This window comes from Rhincodon typus, chromosome 11 (genome assembly GCF_021869965.1).
Source record: "Rhincodon typus isolate 14 chromosome 11, sRhiTyp1.1, whole genome shotgun sequence".
NCBI classification, from domain to species: Eukaryota; Metazoa; Chordata; class Chondrichthyes; order Orectolobiformes; family Rhincodontidae; genus Rhincodon; species Rhincodon typus.
This window is the reverse complement of record NC_063342.1, coordinates 62,368,024-62,381,576: the sequence shown is the minus strand read 5'-3', so window position 1 is coordinate 62,381,576 and position 13,553 is coordinate 62,368,024. Positions and strand designations below refer to the sequence as shown.

The following is a 13,553-nucleotide window of genomic DNA, read 5'->3' as shown; positions in this document are numbered from 1 at the left end:
GCCTCAGGCTACGACTTGCTCTGCTCCCCACTCCAGGCCTCAGGCTATGACTTGATCTGCTCCCCACTCCATGCTCCGGCCTATGACTCGTTCTGCTCTCCGCTCCAGGCCACGGTCGCGAATCTCCCTGCTCCCACTCTGTGGCTTGGCCTGTGTGCTCCGTTCTTGCCCGACTTCTGGCCAGGACTCATCTCCCTTCTTCTCACCTCCATTCTCCAAGTATGGTAGGATAGTTTAAGAAGTTAAAAGTTGAGGTGGGACAGGAAGAAAAGCTGCTGCAAGGAGGAAAAAGAAGAAAGAGAAAGGAAAACGAACTGGCAAGCAGAGAAGCTCTTACTAGATCATCTTACTGTGCTGCCATCTTGACTGTTAAATTTTTAAAATATACAACTATTCCCTTTAACAAAGCATTTAACAAAATTTGTCTGTGCTGTTCAGAAGCAACATCTATTCCAATACAGGTGATAAACAGTTTGTGATTATGGTTGTAGTTGTAGATCTAGAAGGGAGTGTAACCACTGGACGGCAGCCTGAAAGACAAGTATTTTAAGTACTAGAATGGTGACGCAGAAAATTACTTTTACTCGGAAAGTCGTCATAGTCTAGATTACAAAGAGAACCAATTTCAAGCATACAGCTGTCATTTTCAAAATAAAAATCTCTCAAATACCTATTTGCATTACCTATCATAGGTGAAATTGTTGCATTGGTAAAGGAATTCCCTGTAAAAAGATTACAAATAGTTAGGCAGGGTGTTGGAGATTTTCATTTGTACTGGCTGTGGTGAGGCAAGACATGCTTTTTAAAAGCACTTGATTAATGTTTTGTCTGCTGTTATTAATGATTTCTGAGTATGCCACATCAGTTGCATGCTGTTTTACATGATAATTTTATGTGACAAATATTCTCTTTGTCCAGAACTTTACGTGCAGCTTAAAGGAGTTGCTGATGTCAAATGAACAGAAGGCAAAATATGTAGAATTGACACCCCAGTCATACTGTGGTGTTCAATAAAAGGGAAGTACACGATTTCAGATCCAATATTCAACAACTTCACAATTTTGACTGGTCTGTAACATTAGCTCTTAAATTGTCTACAGATTAGGACACGTATAAATTTATTTTACAGAAACATATTATGTTACTGCATTTCAACAACAGTAAAATAATGTCCTGAATAGCTACAAAGATCCCATTTTCTGTACCTGTTGTATTTCCTGGAGATGATGTCCCAGCAGGTGTCGTGCTGTTCTCTGTAAGAGAAACATATGATATCAGTTCAGACAATGAACAGTCGAGGTGATGTCCCACTAATTGTCATGCTGTTCTGTGTAAAACAAGATTGTGATTTCAGCTCAGAAAATCAACAGCCTCAGCCCGTCTACAAACTAATTTGGAAATTATCCACACAAGAGCGCGCAGGTAATCTCCTTTCACAAACCAACATAATTAAGGATTACACTATCAAATGTTCAATTTTTCTTGTGTTCAGGACATACAGATTATTGCTTCCAACAGTGCATTTAACGCACGAGTATCTATTCCCAGACAAAGCCAGGCCTTCTGTTGTCAAAAATCTACTTTTGTAGTGAAATCAGGCCAAACAACAACAAATCTTGAAATTTCAATATTAATTCCAAGCACTTAATCTCACCAACTAAAGCTATGAGATGATTGTTTTCAGAGGAACACATATTTCTACCAAGTCACATTCACGCAAGTACAAACAATCCTATTTATGGGCCCTATCCTCCTCTGGTGTCATTCCATGTTCATTGTGCTCTGAAATGGATACCAGGAGGTAATAGTGGGAAAGGAATTTCCAATTAAACATTACAAGAGGATAGTTTCGATGTGGTGATTTTCATTTTCATTATTTGGAAAACAATTGGGTAGAATGGCCTTCCAAGGAACCAGATCGAATTTAGTGGATTACATTGGTGCCAATGTGATGGCATAATATTTGTTTTATATGTGCTTAGGTGACATGTACTTCTGAGATTATTGGCATTTTTAGACAATGCTGCACAGTGACATTGATGGTTGATGGCACAATGCTCAGTATCTCTTTTCCTCCTGGGAGATCGTCCCTCCGAAACATGATGCAATTTAACTTAACTGGTGGCAAATATGCAGAGGGGCAGAAAGTGCCAATAAATATGCGTTATTTAAAAAGAGTACAAGGTCATTCATTCAGTCAAACAAAGCAAAACATTTTCCATTAATGTGTGGGTGAAACAGTAGTGTAGGGAAATGAATCTGTGGTAGAACAAATTACAAGCTGTTAGTTTCAATACACTAATTTCCATCTTTGACAACCTGTGAAGTGGTCTCTTGTGGAAACAGCTCTAGGCCAGGAAGTTGTCTGTGATATATAACAGGAGCCATTCTGTTACTGCAAACACTCCACATCTTTTGATGTTGTAAAATTACTAAACAGACTCCATTATGTTGCCAACTGCCTGGGCCCAAGATTATTGTCCCTTCAATGTTGTAGTTGTTAGTTGAGACCAAGCTTTACAGTGTCAGCTTGATTATTATTGAAATTATAGACAATAAGTCTGTAATCACATCTTTACAGCTATGGGCACAATCCAAATTCAACATCTTTTACAACTCTCATAGCTCAGATTGGTTTCACTGCTCTGTCATTCCAGGAGTTCTCTGGTGTTAAACTGAACTGAACTGAACTACTGTGGTTTCAAAAATCACATTTCCAGTATCTGATCCGATTGCTCGGAAGATGTGATGTGATCTGGAATGCACTACACACTGAGTTCATGGGATCGCTTCTGAACATAACTGTCAAAAGAGACTAAATAACGGGAGGGCAGAAATTTCCAGAGTTATGTGGGAAGGCAGGAGATTGAGAATAATTGAACAGCTCTTTCAAAGAGACCTGTACAGGCTCAAAAGACTGAACAGCCACCTTCTACCCTGTCTGATTCAATAACAAAACACATCATCAGCTTCCTGATGATATTTCAGTAGGTGTCGTGCTGATTTCTGTAAGATCGTGATTTCATTTCAGACTGAAAATGAACAGCCGCACCTGTCCACGATCTAACTTTGTAAATCATCTATACAAGAAGACACAGGGAATTTACTTTCACAGAACCACATAATTAAGTTAAGTGTTCAATTTTTCTTGTATTCAGTAGATACAGATCATTTCCTCGAACAGTGCATTTAACCCATGTGCTGATTGGAATCAAAATCTATTCCCAGTCAAACTCAGGCTATCTGTTGTAAAAAATCCATTTTGAAGTGAAATCAGTCCAAATGAAAACAAATCTTGAAATCTTATTATTAATTCCAAACATTTAATCTCACCAACCAAAGCTGCAAGGTTGACAATTTTCAGAGGATCACGTTTTAATACCAAGTAACATAAGACATCTACAAACAATACAATCCTATTTATGGACCCTATCTCCTTCTGGTGTCATTCCATGAGTTGCTGACACTTGTTTTTTGTTATTAAGTGTATTGATGTGAAGTGTATTTTCCTGATGTTTCAGCACCAGTGATGAGTGGTTCTGGCAAGATTATTGTGAACCTAAAAGAGGAATTGCAAATGGAGAAAATGGGAAGGATACGTTAACTGTACATGATGAGACAATGAACACAAAGGCAGTCATACAATCGTCAAATAAAAATCAAGCCTTGTCCATTAATATATGTGTACTTGGCTGTCATTTTTAACTTTGAAATGTTCAATGTGTTCTGAAATGGTTGCAAGGAGGTAATAGTGGGAAAAAAAAACTGAATCTAAAAGATTACAAGAAGATAGTTTTGATTTTCATTATCATCACTTGGAAAACAATCTGGAGGATTCAAAGAAACAAATTGAACTGAGTGATGTAGGTTGGAACCCATATGATGGCATAATATTCTTTTTCCAAGCACTTGGCTGACATTTTTTGTGTAATTATTGGCACTTTCAAAGACTGCTGCAGAAGAGACATTGCTAGGTGATGGCACAATGCAAAGTGTCCATTTTCCTCTGGGAGATCGTCCCCCAGAAACATGGTACAACTTAAACAAGATGCTATGGTGACAAATAAGCAGAGGGGCAGAAAGTGTCAACGTGCATCACTAAGTAGAAAACAAGGACATTCATGGAGTCCTACAGCATGGAGACAGGCCATTAAGCCCAAACTGGTCCATGGCGTCCAAATGTCCATCCACGCCAACCCCACTTCCCTGCATCTGGCCCATATTCTTCTGTACCTTTCCTACCCATGTATTTGTCCAAATGCCTTTTAAGTGTTGTTAATGTACCCACCGCAACCACTTCTGCTGGCAGCTCATTCCATATGTGTACCACCTTCTGTGTAAAAAAAATTGCCCCTCAGGTTCCCATGTATTTTTTCCATTCTTACCTTAAACTGATGCCCTCTAGTCCTCGATTCCCCAACCCTGGGAAAAAGACTGAGTGCATTCACCCTATCCATGCCTCTCATGATTTTGTACATGACTATAAGATCCCCTCTCAGTCTCCTACACTCTAAAGAAAAAAAGTCCTAACTTATAAGGTCTGCCTTATCCTGCACAAAAGCAGTAAGGTCCACTGCCTTCGTGTCATCAAGGGACCCCCTCCCCAATTGTTGGTCCTTAGGGAGGGCTGAATGGACTGCTGGATTGAGGCACTTGGTGACTAATTTGGTTTGCTCCTCTGCATCCAGTCCGTGTATGACAGACTATCGGTATATTTCATCAAAAAATGTATACGGATCTGAGGTGGAATCAAAAAGTACCACTTTTTTGGCAATGTCCATCAGTTGGGTGGCTGGAATAGGTGTGGTATATATAGCGCGATCATCAGTTGTGTGATGCTGGGTGGATGTGTGAACCTTCTTGAACTCAACACAAAATTCCTTCAAATCTTAAAATAAAAAAAAGACTTTCCCTCAACTCTGTCCCCACCAAACACTCCTGGGGTAGGGACAATGAGGGGTCGAAATACGGAGTAAACTTTCCTCTACGCATTCGAACTCAAAGTAAACTAAAATTCAAATCCCCTCGGCTCCATCCCCATTGAACACTCCCAGGACAGGGACAAAGGTTTAAAATTCAGAGGAAAGTTTCTTCTTCACTGAAAATAAATAAATTAAAGCTCCCCTTACACTGACTCCATCAAACACCTCTGGGACTGGGACAACAGGGGGTTAAAATAAAAGCTCCCTTGGTTTGTTGAAGGAGTCCAAAGTGTCTCTACGGTTTCTACACAAGAGGCACACATCTTCCCCCCTCTAGGCTGACTTCCTCACAGCCCCTCTATACCCCATTACCCTTCTCCAGCTCATGCTTTGCTCACTGGCTGTAGAACACCTGGCTCGTACTGTGCCTGTCACAGTTTAAGGTACCTGGTTTATGGCTCAATTGTAGTCAGTGCCAACATCTCACATGTTCAAGCTATATCCTGGCCTTGGCATGGGGCAGCTGCCCTTTTAACAACCAGCTCAGGCTGAATGTGCAAGATACCAGGCAAGTTTGGCAGTTTGGGTTTGGAGGACCTTAAGGGTCACTTCACACTGAAGCTTCTCAACAGGGACACCAAATGTAGTCTGGTTCTTCTTTAAACAAGTTGCAGACAACTCCAACCAGAATGTTATGAATGAATTTGCCCAGGTGTCCCACAATACCAAAGTGGTCAAACCAAGCTGGCACCAGAGCAAAACATTCCCACCTTATTAGGAACAAAATTACAATAATGTTTAATACTAAACATATTATCCCTAATCCTATTTGGCTGTTTACAGTTATAATACTTCCCGAGTCTCTTGTAAATTTACACAGTCGCTCTCTCTGTGGCTCTGTCTCTGGGTCTGTGGAGCTGCTATCTCCCTGTCTCCCTCTCTCTGGATGGTCAGCTGGTCTCTGCCTCTTGCTATGCTGATCTCCTCAAAAGGCCTCAGATGAATCCAAGAGCAGTTCCAAGAGAGAAGTCTGCAGGTGAACTATGTTTTTGTACTTTTTAGATGGTTTTCTGTAAGTTTCCGTAGTTATGACCAATCAGGGAGATACACTTAATAGTTTGAAACAAGAATAAATCATTTAGATGGCATGCTATTGTCAAGATTCTTTGTGTGGCAGGACCTGGCGCCTTTCTGTCTGGGCTGCCCTTTGTTTAATGGATAAATTGTTGCAGACTAACTTGGAGATAGTAAGAACTGCAGATGCTGGAGTCAGAGATAACACAGTGTGGAGCTGGAGGAACACAGCAGGCCAGGCAGCATCAGAGGAGAAGGAAAGTTGACGTTTTGGGTCGGGACCCTTCTTCAGAAACTGAGGAAAATGCTGTGTTCCTCCAGCACCACACTATATTGTGCAGACTAACTGTTGCTTTTTACATTATGCTAATGTAATTAGCACATGGCTTCTGTGTTTGCACTGTGTCTGATGTGTGCTTCTGTGATTTCAGAGTTTTACTTGGCCAATGTGCCCAGCATCACTTGCTGTTTGGACAAGTTGACAATGTGTGTTTTAGCATCCAGGAGGCTGCTACATGAGACGATGCTAAGTGTCGCTTGTCCTTCTGGGAGATCGTCCCTCTGAAACATGGTGCAACTTAAATGAGATGCTGGTGGCAAATAAGCAGAGGGGCAGAGTGTGTCAATCAGTGTGCATCAGCAAGAAAGAGAGCAAAAGGGCATTCATTCAGTCAAACAAAACAAAACTTTTTCCTTAATTTTTTGGGGGTAATAATAGTATAAGTAAATTAGTTTGTGGTAAAAATTAAAAGCTGTCAGTTTGAATGTACTAATTTCCATTACTGACAACCTGTGAAGTGGTCATTTGTGGAACCATCTCTAGGCCTAGAAATTGTCTGTGATATATAATAACAGCCTGTTTGATACTGCCAACACTCCACAACTTTTGATGTTATAAAATTACTAAAGAAGCTCTGTTCTGTTGCCAATTGCGTGGGCCCAAGATTATTGTCCCTTCAATGTTGTAATTGTCAGGTGAGACTAAGCTTTACAGTGCCAGCTTGATTATTGTTGAAATTATAGACAATAAGTCTGTAATCACATCTCTACAGCTATGAGCACTATACAAACTCTTTCACAACTTGTACAGCTGAGACGGGTTTTACTGCTCCACCTGGTGTTAAACTGAAGTGAACTCCGGCAATGTCAAAAATCACATTTCCCCTATCTGACCGGATTGATGGGAAGATTGTGATATGATCCAGAATGCACTAAACAATGGGTTGTTGTAATCATTTTTGTTCATAATTGTCAAAATTGAATTGAATAAATACTCGGAAAGCTGAAATTTCCAGAGTTATGTGGGAAGGCAGGAGAGTGGGAATAATTGAACAGCTCTTTCAAAGAGACCTGTATAGGCTCAAAGGACTGAACAGCCACCTTCTACCCTGTCTGATTAAAACAAAAACACATCAGGAGCTTCCTGTGGTTCTGAATAGCTCTATTTCAACAACAGTTTTTTTACATCCTTAATAGTTACAAAAAGCACATTTTCAGTACTTGTTCTGTTCATTCGAGGTGATGTCCCAGTCAGTATTGTATTGATTTCTGTAAAACAAGATTGTGATTCAGACAATTAACAGCCTCACCCGGTCCATAATGTAACTTTGTAAATCGTCCATACAATGCAGCACAGGTAATTTACCTTCACAAAACAAGATAATTAAGGATTACACTGAAAAATGTTCCATTTTTCTTGTGTTCAGGAGATACAGATCATTGCCTCCGACAGTGTGTGCAACCCATGAGCTGATTGGAAGCAAAATCTATTCCCCATCAAACTGAAGCCATCTGTTGTCAAAAATCCACTTTTGAAGTGAAGTCAGGGCCAAAAAGCCAATCTTGAAATTTTAATGTTAATTTTAAGCAATTAATCTCAAAGCTACAAGATTGACAGTTTTCGGAGAAACAAATATCATATCAAGTTACATTCATACATATACAAACACCGAAATCCTGTTTATAGGCCCTATCCCCCTCTGGTGTTATTGGCTATTAAGTGCATTACTTCTTTTCCTGATGTTCTAGCACCAGTGATAAAGGCTTCTAACAAGGTCATTGTTAACCTTAATGAGGAATTGCAAGTGGAGAAAAGGGGAAGGATTTGATAATAATTGCACATGATGAGACAACAAACACAAAGACAGTCATATAATCATTAAATAAAAATCAAGCTGCGTCCATTAATATATAAATAGCTGTCATTTTCAACTTTGAAATGATCAATGCATTTTGAAATGGATACGAGGAGGTAATAGTGGAAAAGGAATTTCCACTCAAAGACCACAGGAGGATAGTTTCAATATGGTGATTTTCACTTTTATTTTCATCACTTGGAAATAACCTGGCAGATTCGAAAAGCTAGATCAAATTTAGTGGATTACGTTAGATCCCAATAATATTCCTTGTACAAGCACTTGGCTGACATTTTTTCTGTAATTATTGCCATTTTCAGAAACTGCTTGTTGATGGGACAAACCGAAGTGTCTATTTTCCTTCCGGGAGATAAGCAGAGGGGCAGAAAGTGTCAATCAGTGTGCATCAGCAAGAAAGAGAACAAAGAACATTCATTCAGTCAATAAGATGAAATGTGTTCATTATTGTGTAGTTGTCAATTTGAACATTTAAATTGTGCGCACAATTTACAGTAATTTTCTGTCCCAGGTGATAGGTAGTATTGGCAAATGAATTTGTTGTAAAAGTTTAAAGCAGCCAGTTTGAATGTATGAATTTCCATCTTTGACAATCTGTCAAGTGGTTATTTATAGAAGATGGGAAATGGGCTGTGACATGTAACAGGAACCAATCTGATTTAAAAAAAACTGTCCAGGTTGATAGGGTGGTTAAGAAGGCACTTAACAGTTTGCCTTCATTGTTCAGGTCACTGTGTATAGGATTTGGGACGCCGTTTTGAGGTCATACAGGACCTTGGTGAGTCTTCTTCTGGAGTACTGTGTGGAGTTCTGGTCACCCTGTTACATGAAAGATTGTTAAATTGGAGAGGGTTCAGAAAGATTTACCAGGATTTTACCAGGAATGGAGGGGTTGAGTTATAAAAATAGACTGGATAAGCTAGGATAACACAGTGTGGAACTTGAGTAACACAGCAGGCCAGGCAGCATCAGAGGAGCAGGAAAGCTGATATTTCTGAAGAAAGGTCCCAACCCGAAACGTCAACTTTCCTGCTCCTCTGATGCTGCCTGGCCTGCTGTGTTCCTTCAGTTCCACACTGTTATCTCTGACTCCAGCATCGGCAGTTCTTACTATCTCTGGATAAACTGGGATATTTTTTCACTGGAGCATAGGAGGTTGAGGGGCGACTTTATAGAGATTTATAAAATCATGAGAGGAGTTACAGACCAGAACAGATGCCTCAAGATATGTTAAGAAAATAGCCTAGACCCTAACTTTTAATTATTTTAAAGGTAAATGTGAGCTTCGGTGTTCCAGATGCAATTTGATTAGTCAAACTACTTAATGTTAAGCAAAACACTATTTAATCAAACACTAGCTAAAATACATCAAAAGAATGAGGAACTTGGAATTACTTAACTCTATTGGAAGACTTAACAGAATAATATATTATTTTACCACTAAACAGTAACTGTTTCAATGTAGTAACATTCCACAAACACACCCTTGGAAAAAGGCAAACTCACAAAACAGATTGTTTCACATGTTGCTTGCTTCTACTGTTCCAACTTTACAAAAACAACCCAATCCAAGGCCTCACAAGCCGTTTACTTTTACTGATTTTCTAATTGTACAGCTCAGCACCATTGTCTCAAAACTTCTCTTTAAAAAGAAAACCAGGACAAAATAACCTCTTAAAGCCACAGCATCATCAGAGGGGCACAGATTAAGTGACTAGCAAGGGTCTTTTCCCAAGGATGGGGGATATCAAAGCAGGGGGGCATATTTTTAAAGTGAGAGGAAAAAGCTTTAAAAAGGACAAGAGGGATAACTTTTTTTTTTTTTTTTTTTAAACACAGAGGGTGGGTCATGTCTGGAATGAAGTGCCACAAGAAGTGCTAAATGCAATTACAGTTACAACAGTTAATAGACATTTGGATAAGTACATGAATAGAAAAGGTTTGGAGGGATATGGTCCAAACACAGGCAGGTGGACCTAGTTTAGTTTGGATACATGGTCAGTATGGATTAGTTGGAGCAAAGGGTTTGTTGCCATGCTGTATGACTCTATGACTCTACGAAACTCTCTTATGTTGCCAACTCCCGGGGCCCACAATTGTTGCCCCTTCAATGTTGTAAAATGTAGTTGTTAGGCGAATACAAGCTTTACATTGCCAGCTTAATTATTGCTGAAATTATAAATAATAGGTCTGATTACATCTCCACGGCTATAAGCACCATCCAAACTCAACATCTTTCAGAACTTGTACAGCTGAGATTGGTTTTACTGCTCCTACTGGTGTTAAACTGAAGTGAACTGCTGCAATCTCAAAAATCGCATATCCAGTATCTGACTGGATTGATGGGAAGATGTGACATGAGTCAGAATGTACTACACAATGGGTTGTTGTAGTCACTTCTGATCAAAATTGTCACAAGTGAATTGAATAAATACTGGGGGAGCAGAAATTTCCAGGGTTACGTGGGAAGGCAGGAGAGTGGGAATAACTGCAGAGTTCTTTCAAAAACAAAACCTGTACAAGGCTCAGAGGACTGAAAAGCCACCTTCTACCCTGTCTGATTCAATAACAAGACACATCAGGAGCTTCCTGTGGTTCTGAATAGCTCTATTTCAACAACAGTTTTCTTATATCCCTAATATCACAAAGATCACATTTCAGTACCTGTTGTATTCGATGGAGATGATATCTCAGTAGGTGTGCTGATTTCTGTAAAACAAGATTGTGATTTCAGTTCAGCCAGACAGACAGACAGACAGACAGACAGACAGACAGACAATCAACAGTCTCACCCTGTCTACAACAAAACTTTGTAAATTGTCCATACAAGAAGGGGTTTTTACTTTCACAAAACAACATAATTAAAGATTTTACTGAAAAATGTTCCATTTTTCTTATGTTCAGGAGATACAGATCATTTCCTCCAACAGTGCATTTAACTCATGAGCTGACTGGGTGCAAAATCTATTTCCAGTCAAACCCAGGCCTTTTGTTGTCAAAATTCCATTTCTGAAGTGAAATCAGTCCAAATAAAAAGATTTTGAAATTTTATTTTTAATTCCAAGCAGTTAAACTCATAAAGTAAAGCTGCAAGATTGACAGTTTTCAAAGAAATAAATATTTATACCAAGTTACATTCACACATCTACAAACAATACAATCCTATATACCGGACCTGTCATTTTCTGGTGTCATTCCATGAGTTGCTGACATTTGTTTTTTGTTATTAAGTGTATTGACTTTTCCTGATGTTTCAGCACCAGTGATAAGGGGTGCTACAAGATTATTGTGAACCTTAAAAAGAGAATTGCAGGAGGAATTCCCTTTTCCGCTGCACTTGATGAGACAATAAACACAAAGGCAGTGGTATACAATGAAATAAAAATATAGCCGTGTCCTTTTATATAAATATATAGCTATCATTTTCAACTTTGAAATCATCAATGTGTTCTGAAATGGGTAGAAGGAGGTAATAGTGAAAATGGAATCTACTCTAAAAACTTCCATGAGGATAGCTTTGAAGTGGCAATTTTCATTGTCATCACTTGGAAAACAACCTTGTGGAATAGCCTTCCAAGGAACCCCCAGACTGAATTCAGTGGAGTACGTTGGAGCCCATATGATGGTATAATATTCCTTGTACAAGCACGTAGTTGACATTTTTTTCTGCGATTATTGGCATTTTCAGAGACTGCTGCACCAGTAACATTGATGGGTGACTTGACAATGCTGAGTGTCTCTTTTCCTTCTGGGAGACCATCCCTCTGAAACAATGTGCAACTTAAATGTGATACTGGTGGCAAAGAAGCAGAGAGGCCGAAAGTGTCAATCAATGTGCGTCAGTAAGAAAGTAGCCATGATGTGGAGGTACTGGTATTAGACTGGGGTGGACAAAGTTAAAAGTCACATGACACCAGGGTATAGTCCAACAGGTATATTCATAGGTGAAGGATCAGTCCTCCAAAAGCTTTTGATTTCAAATAAACCTGCTGGACTATAACCTGGCATCGTGTAACTTCTGACTCAGTAAGAAAGAGAATAAAAGGACATCATTCAGTCAAACAAAACAAAATTCGTCCATTAATGTGTGGGTGATATGGTAGTATTGGCAAATGAATTTGTTGCAAAAGTTTAAAGCAGTCAGTTTGAATGTACTAATTTCCATCTTTGACAATCTCTGAAGTCTTTATTTATGGAACCAGCTCTAAGCCAGGAAATGGCCTGTGACATGAAACAGGAACCTGTCTGATACTGCAAACTCTCCAGATGGACAGGGTGAGCAAGAAGGCATTTAGCATGCTTGCCTTCATTGCTCAGGTCATTGAGTATCAGAGTTGGAACATCGCGTTGCAGTTGTATAGGATGTTGGTGAGGCCTCTTCTGGAACACTGTGTGCAGATCTGGTCGCCCTGCTATAGGAAGGATATTATTAAAATTTGAAAGGATACAGAAAAGATTTCTCATCAAGGTGTTGCTGGGAATGGAGGGTTTCAGATTTCATGATAGGCTGGATACATTTTCTGTTGGAGCATAGGAGGTTAAAGGGTGACCTTATAGTGATCTATAAAATTATGAGGGGCATAGATATGGTAAATAGTAAGGGTGTTTTCCCAAGGGTAAGCAAGTTCAAAACTAGGGGTCAAATGTTTAAGGCGAGAGGAGAAAGTTTTAAAAAGGATATGAGGAGCAACATTTTTACACAGGGAGTGGTTAGGTTGTGGAATGATCTGCCAGAGAAAGTGGTGGATGCAGATGCAGTTACATCATTTCAAAGACATTTGGATAGAAACATGAATATGAAAGGATGGGAGGGATATGGGCCAAATGCAGACAAGTAGGATGAGTTTAGTTTAGGAACATGGTCGGCGTGAACTCATTGGACTGAAGAGTCTGCTTCCGTGCTGTATGACTATCTATTGATGTTATAAAATTACTAAACAAACTGTCTTATGCTGCCAGCTGTCAGGGCCCAACAATCTTGTCCCTTCAATGTTGTAAAATGTAGGTGAGACCAAGATTGACACTACCAGCTAGATTATTGTTGAAATTATAAACAACAAATTGGTGATCACATCTCCACAGCTGTAAGTGCCAAACAAACTCAATATCTTTCAGAACTTTTATGCCGAGGTTGGTTTCACTGCTCCATCATTCCATGAGTTTTTTGGTTTGAAACTGAATTACTGCACTGTCAAAACTCAAACTTCCAGTATCTGAACAGATTGATAGGAAGATATGATATGATCCAGCATGCGCTACATAATGAGTTGTTGGAAACATTTCTGATCATAATCGTCAAAATTGAATTGAATAAATACTCGGAAAGCAGAAAACTTCCAAGGTTATGTGGGAAGGCAGGTGAGTGAGAATAATTGAACAGGTCTTTCAAAAAAACACTGTACAG

At 39.4% G+C, this 13,553-nt stretch overlaps 1 protein-coding gene across 1 annotated transcript in view; it reads right to left on the bottom strand.

Annotated features, from left to right (window-relative positions):
- LOC109939071 (adhesion G-protein coupled receptor G4-like) overlaps nt 1–13,553 on the bottom strand; it is a 72,814-nt gene that overhangs the window by 2,404 nt on the left and 56,857 nt on the right. Inside the window, exons 9-11 of the mRNA XM_048602525.1 lie at nt 10,814–10,858; nt 7,497–7,544; nt 1,206–1,253 (exon numbers count right to left, since the gene is read on the bottom strand). Of these exons, the coding sequence (XP_048458482.1) occupies nt 1,206–1,253; nt 7,497–7,544; nt 10,814–10,858 (141 nt within the window). The remainder of the gene's footprint in view (nt 1–1,205; nt 1,254–7,496; nt 7,545–10,813; nt 10,859–13,553) is intronic.